Source organism: Lampetra planeri, chromosome 20 (assembly GCF_965212315.1).
Source record: "Lampetra planeri chromosome 20, kcLamPlan1.2.h2, whole genome shotgun sequence".
NCBI classification, from domain to species: domain Eukaryota; kingdom Metazoa; phylum Chordata; class Hyperoartia; order Petromyzontiformes; family Petromyzontidae; genus Lampetra; species Lampetra planeri.
The window spans coordinates 2544930-2571332 of NC_136126.1; the positions used below are offsets into that span (position 1 = coordinate 2544930).

General features: G+C 48.0%; 1 protein-coding gene across 1 annotated transcript in view; it reads right to left on the bottom strand.

The window, feature by feature from the left end:
- The window catches only part of ADGRD2 (adhesion G protein-coupled receptor D2), a 79696-nt gene extending 65226 nt beyond the window's left edge, over window positions 1–14470 (bottom strand). The window contains exons 1-8 of the mRNA XM_078603670.1: window positions 14423–14470; window positions 12956–12989; window positions 11201–11485; window positions 10602–11032; window positions 5651–5891; window positions 4382–4627; window positions 3276–3361; window positions 717–1001 (exon numbers count right to left, since the gene is read on the bottom strand). Of these exons, the coding sequence (XP_078459796.1) occupies window positions 717–1001; window positions 3276–3361; window positions 4382–4627; window positions 5651–5891; window positions 10602–11032; window positions 11201–11485; window positions 12956–12989; window positions 14423–14470 (1656 nt within the window). The remainder of the gene's footprint in view (window positions 1–716; window positions 1002–3275; window positions 3362–4381; window positions 4628–5650; window positions 5892–10601; window positions 11033–11200; window positions 11486–12955; window positions 12990–14422) is intronic.
- Between the last annotated feature and the right edge of the window lie 11933 nt (window positions 14471–26403).

Sequence of the window (26403 nt, forward strand, 5' to 3'; positions counted from 1 at the left end):
TCGGATTATGCATCGTGCGATGAACATCACCCTCCGTGGTGGGGTGGGCTGGGTGGGAGATTGAACAACTCTGAAGCACTTTTCATCCAAATGAACCACATTGGAGTAATTGCTCATACCAAAAAGTAATGCATCGATTTCACGCATCCTTTCCGCGAAATAGTGGTGCAGCAGGTACGTTGAACATCTTTCGCACCGTACATAGCCAACCGCGCTGATCGGAGGTGCACGTGTTAGATATTGCATTATCATTATTACTGCTCTGATAGCGCTGTTAGTTGCTGGCCATTTGACGATTTGGCTCATCTTCTTGGTTCTTTCGGTAATGTCACGTAGAAGGGAAATAATAAAATAATAAAAATTTAACGTTTCGGCCACAACACAAGCAGCCGTCCTCAGGTGAAGACCAGGTCTGTCGGGAAGACAGCGTCATTCAGACGCGTCATTCAGACGCTGTCTCACCGACAGACCTGGTCTTCACCTGAGCACGGCTGCTTGTGTTGTGGCCGAAACGTCGTGAGAATGATTTTATTATGTTAAATTTTTATTATTTTATTAAATATTATTTTATTATTTTATTATTTCCCTTCTACGTGACTTTACCGAAAGAACCAAGAAGATCAATCCCTGCAGTCACGAAAACTTTAAATCGAGATTTGGCTCATTTTCAGTAACTTACGTGAACAAAAAAAAAAAAGACAAAATCCAAGGCGCACCTGATCAATGCGCTGCCACTGCCCCGAGTTGTTCGGGGAGAGACAGCCGCTGGCGAGGGCCACAAAGCGGCCCGCCAGGTCGCCGGGGGCCCCGGTGTGGGGCCTTCCCTCCACCAGGCCCATGTCGGCCACGCTGCCCAGCAGCCGTGCGACGGCCAGCAAGTCGGCCGGAGCCAGCGCCACGCGGTCGCCCTCCATCGCCTGCAGGGCGGCCCCCAGAAGCACGCCCGCCTCCGACGCGTTGGCGAGCGACTTGGTGCTGTTCAGCGCCAGGTAGTCAGACACCTGTGGGGAGGTGCGATCGTTTGGTCGTTTTGTCATCGGTGAGTCCGCTATGCCCCTACCCTCTAACTCCCTGCCCACGGCAACTCTGCCTGGGCACCGCTCCCTCACATCCCTCCTCTTCAATCCTGCGCCTTCACACCTCCTGCATTACTTCCCGTATCTCTTGAGACGCTGTCTCCCCGACAGACCCGGTCTTCACCTGAGGACGGCTGCTTGCGTTGTGGCCGAAACGTCGTGAGAATTATTTTATAATGTTTTATTTTGATTATTTTATTATTTCCCTTCTACGTGACTTACCGAAAGAACCAAGAAGATGATTCCCGTATCTCCTTCTCTCCAGAGAATGAGTGAGTGTGTTAAGTGGGTGAGTGAGTGGGGAAGTAAGTGGATGAGTGAGTGGGTGAGTGAGTGTAGGAAATCCGATTACTGCTGTTTGTCAATCCATTGCTGGATGAAGGCTCTCCCCAAGTCCCCGCCATCTCTCACAACCCTGCGATGTTACTAGAAGACATTACCGTTTGGCAAATTAAACTTTTGCCAAATGCTGGGATGCAAGAAAAGTGCAAAAAAATGTGGACTGTGTGTGTGTATATTTAAAGTGTGGCACATTCCTGGACTGAACGCCCTTTATTCAGCATTGCCAACCAGTTCCTGGAAAGTAAAGCCGCACATCTGGCTTCAGGGAAACACGGCCAAGGGTAGAGGAAGGGGGAACGGGGAAGTGTTTTTTTCCATTCATTTGTTCTGTTAAACCATTTTGATTGCCTGCTTGGGCACGCTTTAGCTTCGTTTCCTCATTAGGCGCAAGACAGTAACTCCTGAGCAGGAGATGCGCTAGACTCAAGCACAAAAAGCGAATGCGTAGGGCCCCGATTATGTTCAGTTGAATATAAAACGTAAAATATAGTTTAGTTTTATTTAAAGTGATTCGTTTACCTTTCCTATACTTTGCACTCCTTATCGTGTTTTTGTATTGTTGTTGTTGTTGTTGTCGCGTTCTGACCTGCCCCTACTGGACATCTGTGAAACAAAAGCTTTATAGGTCATCGGATTCCTCCGGTAATGAATAAATATTCAGATTCTGACGTCACGTTGGACCTGGATGCGTGAAGAAATAGGGCGCATCAAATACCATCTCGAATTGAAATTTGAATAAACATCACCAGCTGATTAATACAACACCAGGCCAATTAATCTCTCTCACCTCGATATAGTCTGCATCTCTCTCATCTCAACTTACTACATGTATTGTCCTACATCTATATTATCTCACAGCATCCTCTATCTTTTGTCCATATCACTTCTGTCATAGCACTCCGAATTTTATAAATGTAAAGCCTCCCCCCTCATTGGCTAGCACAGGGGTCGGAACACCGACATAACGAGAAGGAGGTAATTTTGTTTTCGAATTCGGTTTCTATAAAAAAAAACTCAATATTTCAAGATCCGCCATGCACGTGGTGAACACGAAAGTACTTGAGTACCATTAAAAAAATTTGGCTCGAGGGGCCGCGTTGCGAAACGCCGTTTCCGATTTCAAACGACTCGGTGTGCAGCCCCCTTCCTGCAGGTGAAATCACTGCCGGGAGAGCTGATTGAGCCGCGAAACGCCGAGACCCAGGGTTTCGAATATTGTTACTCTCTGGTTCTTTCGCTAAAGTCATGTAGATAGAAAAAATAAAAGAACCCGACGTTTCGGTCGCAACACGAGCGTCCGTCAGCTGATGACGGACGCTTGTGTTGCGACCGAAACGTCGGATTCTTTCTACCTACGTGACTTTACCGAAAGAACCAGAGAGTATGGATTCCTGCAGTCACGAAAGCTTCAAATCAAATACGAATATTGGTTTCAGCTGCCCGTGGATTAAACCGTGTCCTCAAGTGTGATGAGTTGATGGTCTCGATTGGTGGGCATTAACAAAAAAAAGAATTCATCTTCAAAACGCGTCTCTTTCTGCTTCTTCCCTCGCACTGCTCCACTTTGGAATTCCCTTTCGCCCACATCATCGCCTCTTCACCCCCCCCGCCTCCCTTCCCGTGAAGCTCTTAACAGTAATAAAATGTATTAATTGTAGGAACGAGTTTAACTCCTATCCAATACAACTTCGTGAGAGTGCTGTTCGTTCATGGCTGTCCTGACGTTTTGGGGCCTTTCTCTGCCAGTGCTCGAGCAAATTGTGTTTAAAAAAAAAATCTATAACCGCGACGTTCGGATTTTACACACGCCCTGAAAGCGTCGCGAGAGTGATTTGCCACAAAAAAAAGTGAACCCACCAGAGAGCCACCGATGAGACCGTTGAGTTTGGCAGCAAACGGCGTTTCGGACTCCGTAGCCAGCGCCTGGTAACTGTCGTAGGCACCTACAACGACCCAGCACACGCAGGATGATGTCAGGACTCACTGTTCTAGACGACACCTCTGGGGCGGCAAGGTGGCAGGAGCAGTGGGTTATCCTCGTGGCTCACAGTAAGAAGGCCCTAGGTTTGATTTACGATCCGGACGCGTTTCTGCGTGGGACTTGTGTGTTCTCCCACTGTCCGGCATGGGTTTTTTCTGGGTTTTTTCCACAGATCAAAAACATACATTGTATCTCTGGGACCTTTTTGTCACTATCAAAAATGATGAAAAATAAGAATAGGTTTAACCCTTTCTGGAAATGAAACAAGTGTAAAGATGTTCAAACACTATATAGATACCTATTGCAAGGAATCAAGTCTACATTGATCACACATACTGATCATTAGTTATGTATCGTCTTTGGAACTGATTGGCCTACACCACTGGCCAACATCTTAATGCTGAAAAAGAATATTCGAGGCTGAGTCGACTTCACTCACAAAGATCCCCCGTATAACCTGCTTAGACGATTGAGGGCAAGTGCAGCACTTCTGAAGGCCGGCACGGTGGCACACGAGGGAGGGTGGGTGGCCAGCACTACACACGACCACCTTTGTCTCCCCTGTGGCGATGTTTACTCATTTGCGGGGGGCGGGGGCGGCAGAAATGGTTAAAATATTCGTCACCGATGTCGGCCGTGAGCGAGAATCGAACTCGCGTCGCCGGGTTCGTAGTGCAGCACACTAACCGCTCCACCATTGCTCCCCATACGCAACCACCGTCGTTCACCAATAAGTAGCGGTGGAGTCACCACGGCGCCTGTGCCAGGCCAGGTGCACTTTGAAGCCACGTGAAGTGTCGAAGGCTCGCTGACAGGGTGTCACGGAACAGACCCAGCAGGTTGCCATGGGTCGACCGAACTGAGACGACTGGCAGATTTACTGTGCCGACACTATCGCTCAAGCACACACACACGTGCACACGCGTATTCAGCACACACGCACGCGCGCACACGCGCACGGACGGACGTTCGCGTGACGCACTCTGCCGGTACTCGCAGAGGAAGGGCTTCTTGTCGTCGCAGCTCGAGACCTCCCAGCGGCCCGTGGCCGGGTGCAGTGCGGCGCAGCCCCCAGCACAAGCGCCCGCAGCGCCGCCGCCGCCGCCGCTCACGTTGTGAAAGGTCGACACGGAACCGTCGGCCCAGGTCACGGTGACGGGAGGCGCTTGCCGGCGGGCGCCGCCACCGCCGGCAAAGCCGATCGCCGCTCCTGCTCCGGGCGTAGAATCTGACGCTGGAAGGTTTGGGGGGGGGGGGGGGAGAAAGGAAACGGGGGGCTCACAAGCAGCGGGTTTACGCGCATCGCCAGCAGCTGCCCCGCAATATTTGCAGGAACGTCTTCTTCTTCTTGACTTAGTGCTTTCGTGACTGCAGGAATTCATGCTCTTGGGTCTTTCGGCAAAGTCACGTACGTACATAGGTTCAAAGAAAATAACAAAACAACAAAAAAACGACGACGTTTCGATCACAACACAAGCAAGTATGGTATACATTGTCCAACGTTGGTACGCTGGCAACACACACACGCAACTTTTCTTAACAGTTTAACCTGCGTGTGTGCCTCACTCTCGATGGCATTCTACGCAAGCGGCGCATGGATTATGCAACGCTCTCTAACGTAAGTATTCGTGGGCGTTTGATTTAACGGGTGTAATTTCAAGCATGCATGGCACATTGACATTGAACTATCGGTACACATCTTCTTGGTTCTTTCGGTAAAGTCACGTAGAAGGGAAATAATAAAATAATAAAATAATAATAATGAAACATAATAAAATAATTCTCACGACGTTTCGGCCACAACGCAAGCAACCGTCCTCAAGTGAAGACCAGGTCTGTCAGACGCTGTCTCCCCGACATACCTGGTCTTCACCTGAGGACGGCTGCTTGCGTTGTGGCCGAAACGTCGTGAGAATTTTTTTATTATGTTTTATTTTTATTATTTTATCATTTTCCTTCTACGTGACTTTACCGAAAGAACCAAGAAGATACATCCCTGCAGTCACGAAAGCTTTAAATCGAAATTTATCAGTACACAGGTAAGGATCAAAGTTTCAAATCGAAATTTGCAAATGTGTCTGCTGTATCGAGCACTAATCTTCAGCGTCACGATAATTTTTTTAAAGCAAGATTGACGATGTGAAGGGAGGTAACGAGGCTCTTCCAAAAACGTTGGCGCTGCAACGGCAAAGGCTTTGTGAGCTATTCCGATTCTTGTTCAAGGTGTCCGCCACCCCCACCACCCGCGTACCGTTGCATTGGAGGACATGCTGTGTGATCCTCACGGAGCTCTCCACCTCCAACTGGCACAGGTCCCAGGAGAAGAGGAGCGACGTGTCGCTGGCGGCGCTGGCGGCGTGGGGCGGTGCGCACGACGATGCCAGCGCGGCCACCTCGCCCTCGCCCAGCTCGCGCCGCCACAGCCGCAGGTCGGTGAGGTTGCCGCTGAACGCCTCGTCGCGCTTAAACGCGCCGCCCAGGGTATCTTGCTCCTGTGAGGAGCGACGTCGATGACGACGATGATGATGATGACCACGGCGATAATGACGATGATGATGACGACGACGATGATGACGATGATGATGACGACGACGACGATGATGACGACGATGATGATGATGACGTTGATGACGACGATGATGACGACGACGATGATGATGATGACGACGATGATGATGACGACGATAATGACGATGATGATGACGACGACGACGATGATGACGACGACGATGATGATGACGATGATGACGACGATGATGACGACGACGACGATGATGATGATGATGACGACGATGATGATGACGATGATGATGATGACGACGATGAAGATGATGATGACGACGAAGATAATGACGATGATGACGACGATGATGATGAAGATGATGATGACGACGACGACGATGATGATGACGACGATGAAGATGATGATGACGACGACGATAATGACGATGATGACGACGACGATGATGATGAAGATGATGATGACGACGACGACGACGATGACGATGATGATGACGACGATGATGACGATGACGATGATGACGGCGATAATGACGATGATGATACCAAAAAATATTGATAACAACGATAATGACGATAATGATGATGACAAAAAATGTGGTAACGACGATGATGACGGTGGTGATGATGGTGATGGTGGTAATGACGACAGTCAATGGAGCACCCAGAGAAAAATATAATGGTTGTATTTTTCTGGCGTCATTCATGCTTATTGCCTCCCACAACTGTTGTCCATTGATTATATATATCCGACAAATCCCATTTATAGCAACTGTCAAGCAGATGAAAACCCTCAGAAAATGGAATTGAACAAACAAATCAAGAAATGGCACGAAAACTAAAGGCACAAAAACATTTCACAACAGAGAAATTAGTCAATTCAGTCTCAACCCAGACTACAATCCCAACTTCTTGAAACATGCCAAATTGTTTTCCCGGAATGAATGCCATTTCGTCAATTGAACCTTTCTCAATTTTTTTTGTTATAAATGATGATGAAAACATATATATTTCCGTACGTCCAATATGGTGTGGTGCGTGAAAAACAAGATGACAATTGATACCATTTGCCAAAATATCTATCCTATCCAAAAACGAGGTGAAACAAAAGACTTGGGTATCCTTTTTCAAAATAATATATTAATGACTTTAAGATGCAGTAAATCGATTGCAAGTTGAAATCAGATCTACGTGACGAATCCTGTCCCATCGCAAGCACAGGTACGGCTCGTGTGGGTTAATTCCCACGCAGGGAAATGCGCCTAAAACTATGAAACCTTTATATATTGTTTATTTTTTACCGGGTAAGGCCCGCTGAGCCTATATAGCTCTGTGGGCAGCGGGGGGCGGGGTGGGCGAGGGGGGGTCTCCCACGCCTTGAATACATTTTGTGGGCAAACAATTTCCATTCGCCATCCTTAGCCCCCAGTCCACATCTTTGTCGACATGGGATAGGAGCTAATTGCCTTCATTTTAACAGTCAAAAGTCAACATGTTTAATGCGCACTCTTTACTATTGAGATGCTGTCTAGCGCAGTTTGCGCAATTGTTTTTAGTAATTTAAAAGCCCGATCGCTCAGTGGAGAGAGAAGCGTTAGCAGCAGCAGCAGCAACCACTCCATAAGGACAGACCAATGCCCCGAGCGACTTCTGCAAACGAGACTCATCCCGACCTCTCGAGTTCTCATCTGGGTTAAACACAAGCAAACCCGTCGAGCCTTAGGGGAACGCGGTTTGAACAAAGGGTGGCCAGGAGCCAGATTCGAACGCGGGGGGGGGGGGCTCTCTCTCTGCGCGGTGCCAACTTCACCGTCTCTGACCTCCGAGCCACCCTGCCTGTCCCCTCCCACGCGTCCGCTGTCGTGACACGGCACGGATGCCAAGGCCTCAAACAAAAACTGCTGCACGTCAACCACCCACTACGCTTAAACAAAAAAAAATGTTTTGGAAAAAATAACACCGAATACACCGAGGAGTCTTTACGGTTATTTTTCTATAAAAAGTGTTCCGTATCAGCCAGTTTGCATTGTTACTTAGGAAACTTGCACACGACCGCTCGTGACGCGCACGCACGCGCGCGTCACGAGCGTCGAAACGAGGCGCGCGCTTGTGCTCGGGGGAGTTTTACTGAAAGTACGGGATTGGAAAAAGTAAAACATAAATTTGTGTTTCAAAGGCTAACTCAGGGAGGAAGCCCAGGAGAGGCCCTTTCCTGCGATCATGACCCCCTTTGCCCCCCCCGGCTACTTACGGAATGAGCCGCGGGTCTCCAGAGGGAAGCTCACGACTCGCTGCAATTTGTTGAAAGCCGTAATTTGTTGGCGGGCGTTAACCACGGGAAGAATGAGAAGAAGGAAAATAACTTTGATTTCATTCCCTCCCTCCCTCCCCCCCCCCCCCCCCGTGGATTCATTATTTATTTAATCACATTCTCATTTGTCTAGCGAGCGGGGATTTACTCTTGCTGCTGTTGGCCCGCTCTCGTTCAACAGCTTCAAAGGAAATCTCGAGTTATTCGCAATTGATGGGGGGGGGGGGGGGGTGGAAACAACCGTGTCCGTAATTAAACCTCGGTCGTACAAACGCACCGCATGTGCACACGGAAACAAATATATATTTGATATTAACACGTGCGGTAGTCGGTCGATCGAATATAGGTTTCGTCATTCAAAAAACAACAAAAAAAACTTGACCTTGTGCGATAACGCTGTAGGGAATAATTCATTCCCGCCGGTATTTAAAGATTTATGGCTTTCGTTGGCAAACAAGAAAAAAGAAACCCTCAAGAACTTGCGTGCCAGTTTCAGGGTCAAACCTGGAAAATCACCTACAGAGACAAGAACGGCGACGACGACGATGATGATGATGACGATGATGATGACGACGATGATGATGATGACGACGATGATGACGATGATGATGACGACGATGATGATGGTGATGATGACGACGATGATGATGATGATGGTGATGACGACGACGATGACGACGACGATGATGATTATGACGATGATGATGACGATGATGATGATGACGATGATGATGACGATGATGATGATGACGACGATGATGATGACGACGATGATGATGATGACGATGATGATGATGACGACGATGATGACGATGATGATGACGATGATGATGACGACGATGATGATGATGATGATGGTTATGACGACGACGATGACGACGATGATGATAATGACGATGATGACGATGATGATGATGACGATGATGATGATGATGATGAAGATGATGATGAAAATGATGATGACGATGATGATGACGACGATGATGATGACGACGATGATGATGATGACGACGATGACAACGACGACGATGATGATGACGACGATGATGATGATGATGATAATGACGACAACGATGATGATGACGATGATGATGATGATGACGACGACGATGATGATGACGATGATGAGCATTCCTCGCATGCTTGCCGCACTCCGCCGAGACGCCGGCGGTGACCTCTGACATCAAGAAATTGCAACTTGTGCACTAGACGAAAGGTTGCGGCGCGTTCCTTTAGCTTGCTGCTGGTGAAAGCTGCCCGAATGTTAATATCCTGCCGGCGAATTAACACTTTCAAGCGCTCGTCAGGTAACCCCGTGGACCTCGTCTCCAGGTGACGGCAGTGGGGTGGGGGGTCTCTTAACCCTCGCCCCCCAGTACACATCTCTGTGGACATGGGATAGGAGCTCATTTGCCTTAATTTTAGCAGTTAAAAGTAAACATGGTTAATGTGCACTGATTACTATTGCGATGCCGTCGAGAGTACGTTACGCTTTTTTGTGGCGTAGTAATTTAAAAAGCGTCATCGCTCAGTGGAGAGAAGCATTAGCTTGCGAGGATGGGTTAACAATAAATCTGAATCTCAGACAGGCATTCATCTTCTTGGTTCTTTCGGTAAAGTCACGTGACTTTACCGAAAAGAACCAAGAAGATGAATTCCTGCAGTCACGAAAGCTTTAAATCGAAACTCAGACAGGCATTCGAACTCGCGTCATTTGCATGTTAAGCTAAGCAGCGCTGCGTCCTACCCACTCGGCTACAACCACTTCGCACAATTAAAGCTAAACCAAAAGTTTTAATTTTATCAGGTAAGTCCCGTTGAACTGTATAGCTCTTTTTCAGAAGCGACCTGACAGCTGAATGAAGTGGCTCATCACGTGGCCATTCACAGCAGCCACATACTCTAAACGTTTGTTTGTAAATGTTGCGGAAAACAAAACACAGAGGGACCCGGAGAAAAACCCACGGGACTATGGGGAGTTAACCTGAGTGGCGCACACCCACTCACCTACCCACCCACTTACCCACCCACCTACCCAGCCACCCACCCACCTACCCACCCACTTACCCACCTACCCACCCACCCACCTATCCACCCACCTACCCACCCACTTACCCACCTACCCACCCACCCACCTATCCACCCACCTACCCAGCCACCCACCCACTCACCTACCCACCCACTTACCCACCCACCTACCCAGCCACCCACCCACCTACCCACCCACTTACCCACCTACCCACCCACCCACCTATCCACCCACCTACCCAGCTACCCACCTACCCACCCACCTACCCACCCACCTACCCACCCACCTACCCACCTACCCACTCACCCACCCACCTACCCACCCACCTACCCACCCACCTACCTGCGCGATGATGAACACCCCTCCGCCGGCGATCTTGCTGCCCGTGTTGAGTCCGTGGCCGGACTCGCGCTTGGCACCGTCCACGTAGATGGCCCACGAGCCGTTGCGTCCGCCCCACGCGACGCACACGTGGCGCCAGCGGCCGTCGGCCAGCGAGCGCAGCGGGCGGTAGGGGCCGTGCTTGCCGTGCACGATGAGCGCCACCTGGAGCTCCTCGCCGGCGGCCGAGGGCACGTTGGCGCGCAGCTGGAAGGCGTTGGTGAAGTCGGGCGCGGCGTACGAGAAGAGGGTGAGGATTCCCGGCTGCGGGTCGAGGCACTGCACGCGCAGGCACGCGGTGACGGCGTCCAGGTCGGGCACGGGGACGTGCAGGCGAGCGAACTTCTTGTCGGTGCGCTCCGGGAACTCCAGCACGGGGACGCTGGGCGGGTCTGCGGAGGGAGACGCCAAATGTTGCCCGCTTTGTAAACGCGTTCCCGACGGACGCTTCGTCTCGCGCCGCCTTTACCGATGAGCGCAATTTCAACTGAAAATTGCGAAAGACCAGCGACGACCAACATTTTTTTTAAGGGAAAGTTCAACATCGCAAAATCGCGTACCAAGGCCACCGACGGAAGAGGCTTGGGAAGGGGGGCGTCCCGGCCTCCCCGAAGCGTCGGTGTCGCCGTGCACGGCCCAGCTGACCCGCGCCCCGATCCAGAGGGAAGGACGAGATCCCGGCGAGCCGCGCGGGCTCAGAAGCCGTGCCAGTGCCACGTTGTCCGCGGCCGAGGTGACGCTGGCCAGGTGGCCGAAGCGGCGGTGGCATGCTCGCTCCGCCGCTGCCCATCGCTCTGGCCCCACCGTCTCCTCGTAGTGGGAGCCCAGGCGCGAAAATTGCCCGCCTGCGAAAGTCGAAAGTCGTTTTACGCGAGCTTTTCTTGCCTTGGCGCCGCGGTGATTGTCGTCGTTGTCGGGGGGGGGGGGGGGGAGTTGTTCTACGACCGCCGTGAACTTCACGCGTTGAAAGGGGTTTTTTGCAGCGGGTAACGTTACGATTCGTAAAGAGATTTTTGTTGTTGTTGTTGTTTTGGGTTAGGCGACTTTACGATCTGACCCACGAGTGTGTTTGCGCGCGTCGTGAACCCTTCTCCATTTTTAGTTAGATGTATTTGTTTCAACGAAGAAACCGTGAGAGAAACATTACCCCAAGAGATAGCGAACAAGACTAAGAAACGGCGAGTGGCATCAAACTGATGGCACCAGCCGGAGTGTCATGATAGCATGCTGAACTTGCGTCAACATTCCGTAAGATCATGGGGGCAGGCCGTCAAAGGGCTCGCGGGACTACGTGGTGTCCAGTAGAGGGCAGCGTAGGAACGCATCCCTTGCAGGCTTCGCTTAACTCGTGGCGGTGCTCACACTACAACGCGTTTTCGCTATAACGCGGTTCTTACTTCCGGGAACACTTTTTCACACGACGTGGAACGCGCCCCGCGGTACAACGCGGAACACGATGTAACGCGGAACGCGTCGTAACGGGCGTCAGGGTCCGGATCGTACCCACGACCTCCTGTATACCAGGCGAGGTGATTAACATCTCGCCACAGTGGTTCCCCATTATTGGCGAGGCCCCCAAAATTTTTATTTTCTGCGTAGGGCCCCCCATGGGCCTGCACCACCACTTGCCCACGGGAGAGGCAATACTCTCCTCCACCTCCATCGTTCAAAATCTGTGGTCTCTCTATGAATCCAAGGGTCAGAGCAGAAATCGGTACCACCAAAGGTAACAAAGCATGAGTCGTACTTTTATATTCATGTGGCCAATAAGAGTGAATTTACTTGATAACCCACAAACGTCACCTAGTTATTGATTCATTCACCGTTATTGGCCGAATACAGTCAATGAATTGGAACCAACTGAAGTTATGCAACATCTCCGATTTTCGCATCTCCAATTAGTACGGTTGGCGACGTACGGTGCAAAGGAAGTTCAACGTACATACAACCGGTGGTACCGACAAATTAAATATTTGGTCTGGGCATACAGACTAATCAATCCCCTCTTTACTCATGATCACAACCGCCCCCCCCTCTTCTGCCCAGCACATCTGCCCAGATGGAGTAATGGAACTCATCACGTAGATGCGTCTGGTCGTTATACATTCGAGGTGTGGAACACCAGCCCGTTTAATGCAACATTACACAGCCAGCTTAGCATAATGTCTACGGCGTGTTCAGCGTTAATATGCAGCACTACGATGTACCTCACTCACCACTTACCCCCCCCACCACCACCACACACATCCCAAGACCCTAACACCTCTGGCTATAACCCGAGGGTAGATTTATTGCGATGAAAAGTCAGGTCTCACCGGGGCTTGTGTGAACGCAGGTAAACTGGAACACCTTGGGGCGGGGGAGGGGGGATGGGGGGAATGAGATGCGAGTTATTTAGCAATGCAAATGTACTCAAGTCATCATCAGTAGAATGGCACCTATGGTGATCCGTCTATAGATACCCCACGGAAATATCATGGAGACATTTCCCAAGGGGATTTTCAACGTTTCATTTCAAAGCTTTGAAGGTGTCTCCCACATTCTCCTGTGTATGAGCCGTCACTCCTATCACAATATCTAATCGCCTGCTATCAACTAGGGCAATTGGCTAAAACGTCGCCTATTTTGCTATTTCTTGTCAGCTTTTAGGCCACTATTATTACTACGTATGGTGCGAAAGAAGTTCTACATACACACGAATGTGTTGAGCTTGGCCAACGCAGTTTCACAAAGCGCGTCGATTGAAAGGATGGGCTTTATAAATGAATGGGGTAAGTATAAATAAATATAACTATATTTATAACTATAAATCGATCACCACGCATAATATAATTAACAGAGGAATACCGAATTAAGGACTTATCGGCCCCGCCACCATATTTATTGACCGATCACGGCCCATGTACAAAATTAAGTCGTTACACGCTTCGCGCTTCTGATGATTGTTCAAGCACGTCCCAGGTCGAGGCGGTGTGTGTGAAAGGGCACCCCCTGTGGCAGCTGCCCCTGTGCGACACAAGATGACCTTGCATCTGGTCTGCAAGCGGGCATCAGTCTTGCCAATATGGGGCGATGCTTGCTGTGTGTACTGTACTGTAATCCCAACCGCGTAATTTGCGACTAAATTTATCGAGTTCGGATGATGACGCAGGCACATGATGGCCTGCTCGTTTTTAATGACGCCACGTGATCATTCAACTGGCCACAAACGATAGCTCAACGGAATGGCTTATCATGTGGAAATGTATAGCAGCTACATACTCAAAACGCATGTTGATTCTAAATGTGGAGGGGAAAACCGGAGGACTCTGAGAAATATCCACACGAACACGGGGAGAGAGTCACAAAAACTCCAAATATACAGCAGTCGTCAGGATTGGGATCGAACCCACGACCTCCTGTATACCAGGCGAGGTAGTCAACATCTTGCCAAAATACTGTCTGTAAAGGGGCTCTCTAAGAGCTCCCTGTATGTGGTGGAGGCCCTTATGCCAGCAGTAGCGCAAGCAGGAAATTGCAGGACTGCTCCTTTACTCACTTTTTTTTTTTACATTTGCAAGCAAATGTTAAGGTTACATTTAGGTTAACGGAGCGAGCAAAATTGAACAATCGAGATGGTAAAAAACATCGATTGTTGAATCGAATCTTGACCTCGGATCCTGGCAGTTCATGGAATAGCTTGACAGGGGGTAGCTGGGGGATGGGTGAATAGCGGAAGGTTAAGGGGTCAAACGCGACATGCCTAATACCGATGTAAATGAGAATTCTCAGCTTAGACTCACTTGGAATAAGGCGAGCGTGATGGTGGCACATCCCGGGAGCAGTGACATCCTGAAACCCAAAGGAGCACACGCATTCTCAAGGTCACCACCGCCATCATTATAATTGTCGTCATAGAAAGGGCCCTTTATTCCTGAAGAACACAGTGATACCCAACTGTATTTATTTATATTTGCGTCCGCTGCGTGGAGCATCATCATCAACAGCAGCAGCAGCAGCAGTCATGGCCAATCAACTGTTGGATGGAGACCTCCCAAACTCACCACCAGCCTCTCACAATCGTGTGATGTAATCATTCACCCGGCAGTGCCTTCACTCGAACTGATGTCATCGCGTCAGCTGATGTCATCTCGGGCACGTTCTATAACTTGGCCGGAGCTCGGTTATTCCTCTTGACAACCGACAATAATCCCGCCACAGCGGCTCATAGCTCAGATGATTTTCAGATGACAGAGCTCAATAATTAATACTCTTAGGTTGTTTCGGTAAAGTCACGTAGGTAAAAATTTTTTAATTAATAAAAGTAAAATAAAACAAATTTAAAAATTCACGACGTTTCGGAAGCAACACAAGCCTCCGTCTTCAGGTGGAACCGTCACAGCCACGACAGCTGTATCAAGTAAATGAGAGATGGCTGTGACGGTTCCAACTCAATAATTAATTTCACTCTGGAGGGTAATAGTGGTGAATAACCGGCTGTTATGCAACACACCATTTTGTTGGTGTTGCTACAGAAATAAAAGGCAGGTGGCAGGCAGTAAGGGCTGAGGACACAGGCCCCCTGTCTCTGCAAACAAAGTTTTTCCTCGAAGGCTTAGGGAAGCGGCTGACGAACGTTTGCGAAAGAAGAAGTCAAAATATAGCTTTCTCATGGAATCCTGATTCTCTGATTCCCATCTCTCGTGCCAATTATATCCACAGGAAATTATTGAAAATGCGTGTTTTGCTTTTTTTCTGCAGGAAACTGCGCCGGGGTTAATGAAATGTTGGCAATTTTCTAAATTACAACAGCCACTTAGAATACGAGTGTATGGTGGGGGCCAGGGGAAAGGGGGGGCTGGGGGGACTGAAGTGAACACATTTCATCCTCTCGTGTAAAATGCTTAGTCAACATAGCTGCCGCTGACATGCCATTATGCGCCGAAAGAGAGAGAGAGAGAGAAAGAGCCCTTTGCTAACTTATGATTCAATTTTACGTTAGCAGATGAACGACAAACAAACCGGAATATATCGCAGCATTATTTACAGCTTACCTTCTCAAGACGGATGGCTCTTTATGCGTGTACCGTCCAGAGAGAGAGAGAGAGAGGGAGAGAGTGGAACGAGCCCTCAGCAAGAGAACTTGCCCGTAGCATCAGCAGCCGCGGCAATAGTTTTACATTATTACTGCACGCAAAAGACGCAACGTTGATGACGATTCCGGATTTGGGTTGCCAGTCATGTCTCCGAACTCCTTGCAGAAATATCCACCGACGGGGTGGACTGATGAACCAAAAAAAAAAAAGAGCTTGTGATTGATTCAGAAAAAAAACAGACCCACCCGCGAATAAATTGTATAGTAAGATTTTTTTTTTATAAACAATAATACGACTACATATCACGCCTTGAAAACTCCATAACTACAAACGGGACTACAACGGCGGGGCTTACTTACACAAGCCCCCTGGCTTCAGACACGAACTACTAGCACCAGCTACGGGAGAGGAGGGTGACAAGCATTCAGTGTTGGGGCGGGGGGGGTTGTGGCGTTGTTGGGGAGGAGGAGGTGGTGGGTGGTGGGTGTTCAGATTTTTTTGTAGAAACCGTAACCCGTTCCCAGAGCACAGCCCTTTCAGATGGTAATGAAAGCCATCAATCCAGGGTGGCGTTGCATTCCGTCTCCAAACAGCGGTCTTAATGAGCGAGATACGGCAGAGAGACGAGAGAGATGGTCATGGACACAGATGTTTGCCCACAGAATGTGTGTGTTCGGGTTTATTTATATATATATATTCCCGTACTATTTTGTTGGCCCTCAAGATGTGAACAGCACAGAGACAAACGCCATCAGGCTGAAAGTTTGCTTGACTTTGCAGAAAGTTGAATTACACTCTAATGGCTTGATGTAACAATCCAGGTAGATCGCTGTCCGTGCAAAAGAGACAATGTTTCATGTGTCTCGACGGGCCCCCTGTTTTATCTCCCGGTGAAATGAAATATATTACTGCTACGGGAAAGACCGGCGCTTCGTGGACATGCGCTCTTCATTACGATCACCCTCAGCCATCCTCAATCCACTGCTAGATGAAGGCCTCACCAACCCTTCGCCATCTCTCACGCGGTCCTGTGATGTAATATCCCACGTGGCATCCAACCTGACACGAGCTGATTTAATCGCTCCGTCTCTCTCGTGAACTGCGTTCCGTGTTTGTTTACGGATGTGTACGGCGTATGCACATCTTTGCTGTGGATGGATGCATTTACCTAGACCAGTACGGATAGTTCATAAAGCCTAATTAGAATATTGTATATTGTTACTAATAATGTACATTGATTATGCACAGGCCCTTTGTCAATCCACTGGCGGATGAAGGCATCCCCATGCAATGTCGGCCGTACTTGACCATACTTCACCACTCCGGTCAGTGTGGGTTGGTCAAGTCGGTAAGGACCAGGGCCAGTTCAGATGTCACTTGCCACTGATGTTGGCCGTGGCCGGGAATCAACTCTCAAGTCCGCCGGGATCGTAGTGCTTTGTGTAGAAGTATGGTCAAACAATCCGCCTGACCGACAGCGTGGGGAAGCCTTCATCCAACAGCGCACTGACAATGCATTCTCAATAAACCTTGTGTATGACCAATACGCAATGTAAAAATTCGTGTCAGTCGTCGCAGATGGCTGATTCAATATCAAGACATCTGAGTATAGATTTTAGTGTTTGCTGCAGAAACATATCACCACCCCCCGCCCATCCAGAACGTTTCAGGGTCTCGAATGTGAGCGTCTCGAGTGGCTGTAGTGGTTCGAGGTGGCTCGTAGCACGATCTATGTATCCACTGGCGTGTACGAAGCCCTGTATAAGTAGTGCGGTCATAACAGCGAAATAACACGTGTTTACAAGAGCGCCCGAGACGAAGATCGTCTTGTACGAGGCACACATTGAAAAGGAACATAATTTAGCCTCGGGGAAATGACTCGAACATGTCGGATAGGTTTTACAAAAACAATAATACACATTTTCCTCGGATCGAGCCCCTCATTTTAAAAGCAAATTTCGAGGCGCGTTACGGAATAACGGCACATTGCAATGCGGCGATGTAGGGCGCAGAAGCAAGCGGCATTAACACGATGAAACAAAACGATATGTCCTGACATTAACATGTGAATTATTCTGGGTAGAAAGGCTTATGGTTTCCTTCTTCTTCGTGTGCTGCCAGGTACTTCGTGCCAAAAGTTTGTTGCGACGCAGGTGAATTCAGGGTCACCCCATTGTATGAAGTACCTTTGGCAGAAGGTGCTAAGAATTGCGTATAATTGTTACCATCACCGCCGCCACCACCACCACGACAATCATTGCCATTATTATCACCCCCAGTACTGTCATCATCATCGTAACCACTTCCGCCATGATCATCGTAATTATCATCACCGCTACTCAACACCAACACCATCATTATCGCCACCCACATCACTATCGCCACTGTGATCATTATCACCACCACCAATTCCACCACCATGATCATTATTTTTTATTTCGCACCTCCGATTAACACGGTTGGCAACGTACTGTGCGAAAGAAGTTCAACATACACACATCATCGTAACAACCACTACCACCACCACCAAAACCATCATCACTACGATCTTAGCCCATCGGTGTGACGTTTCTTTGACGTGGAGACAAATGTGTTGCCGCACTGCATTGCACGCCAGGAATCGGCGAGCGGAGGCGCGCGCCTGATGCCGCTAATTGCGCCGCTGACACGCAAGAAGGCCGTGCCGGGCGTGCAGATGAGATGCACGGCAGTTTATTGTGCCCGACGGAGCTGTCGGGGCCGACGGGGAGTGGAAGCGACGAGGCCGTAGCCCACGCGAAGCGCAGCGTGGGTCCCGGCTCGGATTCGCATATAAAAAAAAAACAAGGTTAGAGCAGTGGTCGTCGCCCGAGCAACCACGCACACAGCAGCAGCGGCGGCATCATCCTCGCAGCATCACCAAACCACTTGCAGTACAGGTCTAAAAAAAATTACTGTGTGTGTGTGATAGTACTGCGTTGGCAGTGGTGTTCCAGTACAAATGACGGGCAGATGTCTCTCTGCGATGAAGAAAGGCCATTGCCCGAATCGTGGAACCTTTTATACATCTTAGGGCAGTGCTATTGACGAATGTGTTTGCGTGTGCATTATATGTGAATGAAGCACGTATTCTACGCTCGATTATATATGTATTGCATGTATTGGACAGGCGTCATCAATAACCACGCAGCCGTGGTCAATCCGCTGCTGAGGTGAAGGCCTTCCCAGCCCCGTCGAGATATTTCACGATCTTGCGATGTAACATCCACCGATCTCGTGCACGACACACGCGAGCTGATTTAATCGCTCCATCTCCTTAGAGGCAGTCGTCCTGCCGGGCGCGTTCCGTCTCTTGGCTGCTGTGACCCCACTCGATATTCTTGACCAGCCTGCTAAAATGTAATGCACGTGTACGGTTATGAATAATATCGTTATCATTCACGGCCCTGTGTTCATCCACTGCTGGATGAAGGTGGTTGTTTGGCCATACTTCGCCACGCTGGTCAATGCGGGGTGCACAACATGATTATATATTAGTGTACGGTACAATAATAACAATAATTGCCATGATTATTACAATAACTGATACTTTATATATATGTTAGGCCACGTATGTTGTCCAGGTGCATTCACGTTGATCAGCGTGTGGAAACACCTCTTGTGGAGTATAAGGGTGTCCCTTCCAAAGGCACCGGAGGAGAATTGATGGGCGCAATGCACAATGCCAGAGAGCCACGCTGCGCGCCTGACTGCGGGAGATAAGAGTCCTCACGCTTTGTCACAAATAAAGCGCCGCACGCGATAGTTGAAAACCATTCTGCAGAGCATACGCGTGTTTGTGTATGCACATATGCGGCGTGGAGCGGTGGTGCGGCAATGGGTAGCGCACGGTGCCCGTGCTGTGATCCCGGCCAACCGAGTAAGATTCCCAGCCACGGCTGACATGGGTGGCGAGTGATAATTATCTAAAGCGGTCCTGGACTCCCACCGCACCCCTCTAACCCCTCCACCCCCGTCGCAATCAATCCCCAATGACCAGCGTGGTGAAGTATGGTCATGCAATCCCCATGACCAACACGGTGTGAGGAGGCCTCCATCCAATAGTGAATTTTAGAAATTATGTAATTTTTGTTTATATATCTTCATTTTGGTACTGTCTATGGGTATATGGTTCAAAAGCACGCACGTTAGAAATGACCCTGGCCAGAATTATTTGACAATTCTCGCCCCACGCTCGTAATTTGACAACCTGTCCTGGTTCAGGCCAACGATTTGATTCAAGCGAGGATGATTGTTACGTTACGATGAATGGTGGCGCCTCCAATGAAGGCAGACGGTGACGTGAACCCATTACAAACATATCTTTAAGTTTGAAAAAACCCTTCCATGCACAATATTCGATGTGTGGATAATAAGTTGGAGTCATCGATATAAATCGACAAAAAGACGTATTTCACCACCACCACCACAGTGCATTTATTGCGGCTCTTGCCAATCCATCGCATGGCCATAGTGTGGTTAATGCTGGGCATATCGTGGCAAGACAGGGGAAGAGAACACGGGGCTGGTAAGTAAGCGTCGTTAGATATGAACGGGCAGAACAGCGGCTGTGCAGGGTGGGGCACGTGCGCGCTCATCGCTGATGAGGGCCGATTGGGAAGAGAAGACCGAAGTGAGACCCGTTGGTGGGACACTGTCACTGTAGACCAGGGATCAGCAAACCAAAATAACAAGAAGAGACATTTTTTTTTAATTCGTTAAAGAACTCGATATTTCAAGAGCCGCGATGCAACGTGAATGCGAGACGGCTGCCTCTAATACATACGAAGCAGCGATTCTTAAAGAGCCACACGCGTCTCCAGATGCCGGAGGTTGCCGACCCCTGGGGTAGCCCTTCAAGGTCGTTGCGTTGTCAACTGTGCAGCAACTGCGGGGCTGGCGGAGGGTGGCTATATATATATTTTTTTTATATCCGACATATGGTCATCATCATCATATCACGCACTTTTGTATCTCCAGGCGAGAACCCATTGAGGCAAAACGTCACTTTTTATAAGGGTGACCTGGTCCTACATGCCTACAATAAACAATCGTGTAGACTAATTGAATCTTCCCCCGCAGCAATATTCCAGTTGGAAGGGTTTTTTGGGCAATGGCATTTCGTGGCTTCTGTGCCTCATACACAAGAGCTTCGTATAATTACTCGCTCAGTCGGCAAATTAACCACGCCATGGAACGGCATTGCCGAGTCGTAAAAAATAATCGGCCACCTTGCACCGTGAAAGTAATGCGACAATTATACATAACATGCGGCTATATAATTCCAGATTGTGAGCATTTGCATTAACACGCGTCGAACATAGCGAATGGTCGTTGCGTGATGTTTCGGCAGTGCAATTGGTTTGTGAGCACACGGGACTTGCAAGGCAGAGATTGCTGGTTCGATTTCCCGGCGCGGCAGTCGAAAGAAAAGTCCAGGTTTCTTAAATCACCCCCTCCCCCCCACTCCACCATCGCCTTTGTCCGCCCAGCAGTTAAACAAGGGCTCCATCAGAGTTCGTCGATTGGTGGGTGGGGTGAAGTGTGGGTATACCCACCTCTTCCAAGACGTGTGGCAAGGGTGGAAGAGTAGGCCAAATTACCCTCGAAGAATAACCCTCTGAAACTCGCTCGAAGTGGAGGCCCCTCCGCCAGCAGTGGCGTGAGCAGGAAATTGCAGGGCCGCGCCTTTACCCTTTTTGCCGATGCGCTACCCGTGCATAAAAGGTGGTGAGAATTCTAATGTTCGCATCATACGTGGTACACATTCGTTATCTCCTGTTAATTACGTATGCTAGTAATACGAATTAAGAGAGAAAAAACATACGGTGTGAAATTAAGAAAAAAATATGGAAAAGATAATTGGCATTTCTGGGACCCCCCGGCGATTGGATTTAATGTCGTTCATTAAGAAAACGCTGACGCGACCAGCGACTTTGGTGAGCACAATGGGAGAGAGGCAACCACGCCAGAGTGGCCATAAAGATGACGATTGCTGCCTTGTGGGTGAGCCGTTGTCAGGACTTCACGTTGTGGAACTTGGCCCTAATTTATGTCGATCTACGCACACACGGTGACTCGTATTCCGCCGCCCTCGCACATTGCCCAGAGACAGTGGCAACACTGGTGCTCATGCAGTGTCTATATGCCCTTGCGTGTGAGTGTGTCTGAGGGTGAATATACGGGAGCGGTAGTGCAGCGGTTAATGCGCTACGCTACGAACCCGGTGACCCGAATTAGATTCCCGCTCACGACCGATACCAGTGACAATTATCTGAACCGGTACTGGGCCTCCCCTAGGTCGACTCAGCCGCAAATGAGTACTTGTGTGATGTGTAAACATCGCCACTCGGGAGACAAAGGCGGCCGGGCGTGATGCTGGCCACTCACCCCCTCGTGTGCCGTGTCGGCCTTCATAGGTGCTCGCTAACCGCACTTGCCCAAGCAGTCTTATAAGGCTATACGGGGATCTTTGTATTTGTGAGTGAATATGTTTATGGGGAGTGATAGAGCAGTAGTTAGCGCACTGCGCAACGAACCCGGCGACCCGAGATGGATTCCCGCCCACGAACACCCCCCATGTACTGTGAATAATATATACGGGGGATCTTAATATTTGTATTTGTATAAAACACGCTCACACACAGTTATGTGTGGTGCGCTGACCTAGTGGGTGAGTGCACTTTGTCGTGAACCCGGTGACCTCAGTTCGATTCCGAGGCACGACTAACATCAGTGGCGAGTGATATGAAAACTTGTCACGAGCCTCCACAAATCTTCAAGTAGCTTTTCAAAATATTTCAGCCAGCAGCGGTCGCATTTTCACACACACGCTTGCTGTGATAATGTATTGACCATCAAACATTTGTTTTTATCTTCTTGGTTTTTTTCGGTGAAGTCACGTAGAATGGAAATAATAAAATAATAAAAAATAAAACATAATAAAATCATTCTCACGACGTTTCGGCCACAACGCAAGCAGCCGTCCTCAGGTGGGGAACAGGTCTGTCGAGAAGACAGAGTCTGAATGACAGACCTGTTCTCCACCTGAGGACGGCTGCTTGCGTTGTGGCCGAAACGTCGTGAGAATAATTGTATTATGTTTTACTTTTATTATTTTATTATTTCCATTCTACGTGACTTTACCGAAAGAACCAAGAAGATGAATCCCTGCAGTCACGAAAGCTTTAAATCGAAATTAGCTTTTATATTTAGCTAAATTAAGGGAAATGAAGTTCAATAGGGTTCATGTGGACTGTTGGCAACCAGGCTGAGATCATCAATCACCTCGGTATTGAATCGCGAACCCTGCACGTTAATCATGCGCATCTGTAACTCAGATTCTCAGCAGTACCGGCCCAGTGTTTCTGACCTCTTCTGAGCTGTGCGGTCACCTCATAAAATGTTCAGGCGAACATTTACGGGTAATGTCTGAATGTCTTCAGGAAGAAAAAGCCACTTACAATACCGTATACGACTTGGCTTTTCATAACCGCATCTCCACAACTCAACATGTGGCGGTTGGCGGCGTATAATTTTTTTTATGTGTTGTGACATTGACAATAAAACCGCTCTGTTGAATTTTATCTCTCGAGATGGATTATCTCGTTTGCAAGATTGTGCAGGGTGTAAATTGCCACCTCACGCATACCGAGTACGTAATCACAGGCATACGAATATATTAATATATTGTAAAAAATCGATAACATATACCGTCGTATACGTTTCTGAAAAATCATAATTGTCACAAAAGGCACAATGGCAGTGAGACTAAACATTTTTTTGTTTACCAGGTAAGGCCCACTGAGCTCTTTCTCAGAAGCGACCTGGCCACAAATGATAACTCGACGAAGTGGCTTATCATGTGTAAATTGATATCAGCCAAACACTCGAAATGCACGTTTGTAAATGTGGAGGGACAAACGGGAGGACTCGGGAGATAAAATCCACGCCACCACGGGCAGAGAGACATGCAAACTCCAAATATACAGGCATCAGGGTCGAGATCAAGCCCACGACCTCCTGCATATCAGGCGATAACATCTCGCCACGAAACGCGAGCTTACACTCGGGCAGAACCCTACACCACTGTAGGCACGGGGCAACCAAAATGAAAGTGAAAATCTCCATCCATTCTCAACGAGCTACATCCATTCTCAACGGGCTGAGAATCGGTCGAGTTTCATTTGCATAAATTTGCATCGGTAATTCTCCGCACTTATCAGTGCCAAACAGATGCTGCCCAACAAAAAAAAAATCAAAGCGAGCGCACGGACAACAGCCTGAGCGGGTGTAATCCGGAGCAACAGACAAAATTACTCCCCGGAATTCAAGAGGATTTGGTAAAATAATGTTTGCGAGAAGAAAAGATTATGAAAATTAAGATTAGTTTTTTTTATATATACCGGCGTCAACATTATTTGTCGAAGACAATGACACACGTAAACTATTTAATTCGGCTGTACTCATTTGACAAGTACTGTCAATTATTCGATTATTGGCCTGACTATGCACTCATTCTCAATTGGAAATTATTATTTTTGATTAGTTTATTTATGCAGTACGCATATAATTTGTTACGCTAGGGAGTAGCGATTTAACGTCCCCCATCACACTAAGATGAATCAATAAGCTCTTTTGATGCTCTTTCGAAGCACTTGGGAATGTAAAAATATTAATCTAGACAAAATCGTCACAACCCGAGTTACCCGACCACCATATATTTTACATGCACTGCAAAAACAAAACAAGAATACCCTAAAGTAGATTAATACATCGAATAGTTTTGATTACTTTGACCGTAACGCTTAATTTAATCGTAATTATTAATGGGATACATCAGGATTAATCGTGTTTTTGTATTGTTTGTTGTTGTAACGTTCTGACCTGCCCCTATTGGACATCTGTGAAAAAGAGCGTTGGGGCCGTCCATAAATGACGTCACGCACCTAGGGGAGGGAGGGGGGTCAGATATTTGTAACGTGGTGTGACGAGGGGGGAGGGGGGGTGAGAACTGTGACGTCACATCAAAATACGCAACGTTAAATAAATATAGACAACACGTTCTACTTGATTAAATATTTTTTAAATAAATGTTTTCCCCTACAATATCAGTGCAGCGTCACATTAAATACGCACTACAATTACAATAGTTTAAAGTGATTTGAAGCAAGTTTTATTTTCAAAATGGAAATATGGTTTGGGGGGGAGGGGCAGAGCTTCGTGACGTCATATTTGAGGGGGGGTCTGACTTTTTGTGACGCCGTGTGACGAGGGGAGGGTCAAAATCGGCCAAAATCGCGTGACGTCATTTATGGACGGCCCCGTTAAAGCTCGTCGGATTCCTCCAGGATATATACAGATTCTGATTCATCGCATCGTGATGATTAACTAAACCATGAAGATTACAGGGTGGTCCAGATGTCTTGTGACCCCCAATTAATTCTCATCAACTTTTTGTTTATTAATATTCTTTTGGTCTTTCGGTAAAGTCACGTAAATAGGTTTAAATTAATAAAAATAAAATATAAAAAACTACGACGTTTAGATCGCCTGTTTGTTTTCCTCCTGATGACGATCGCTTGTGTTGTGATCGAAACGTCGTAGTTTTTATTTTATTTTATTTGTATTAACTTTAACCTATTTACGTGACTTTACCGGAAGAACCAAATAATATGAATTCCTGCAGTTACAAAAGCTTTAAGTCAAGATTTTTTAAAATTAAGTTTAATTTAAAACAGAAATTAATATGCCAATGAAAAAACAAATGTTAAGGGTCAATTATTTGGGGGCTAGTAGACATCAGCACTACCCTGTGACATGACAGTAATCATAGGGGGTTTTCCCCTTTTTTCTGGCAACAAAACTGAAACCTTTTTACAAGGATTAATGTCTGCATTAACCACGATACTTGCAGTCAAATGCAAACAAAAACACACTATGATAATATATGCAAAGGCTTGGCATCCTCTGGTCGAGCACCAATTGGGTCGAGGCTCAAAAGAAAGCCGTTCCTTGGTGTGGACCAATCAGTTACAAGGACAATGCATATATTATCATAGTGTATTTTTGTTTGCATTTGACTGCAAGTATTGTGGTTAATGCAGACATTAATCCTCGTAAAAAGGTTTCAGTTTTGTTGCCAGAAAAAAGGGGAAAAACCCTATTATTATATTTTGGTACTGGCAAAGGAGGTCTAATGATACGACCCTTCGAGTAGGAGCTTTCGCCGTCGCCACGCGTAAAAGTGCGAGCCACAGTGATGGATAGACAGACGCACGCACCGCCTGTAACCCAGCACCGTGGACGCGAGGTTTGGTGGATCGCAAGCATATTTGTTCTAGATTTGAAGCTTTCGTGACTGCAAGGATTCATACTCTTAGGTTTTTTCGGTAAAGTCACGTAGGTAAAAAATAAGAAATAAAAAAAAATATATTTTTTCTATTATTATTTATTTTTTACCTACGTGACTTTACCGAAAAAACCTAAGAGTATGAATTATTGCAGTCACGAAAGCTTCAAATCTAGAAAGGTCTAATGATGACAGTAATCGTAATGTGATCATTATCGAAACCCGTAGTGACTCCAAATCGAGCGGCGCACGAGCGAATCGCGTTCCGTGCGCCGCTCCCTGTCTCGCGCTCCGTAGCGCGGCCGTTGCCGTGGCGACG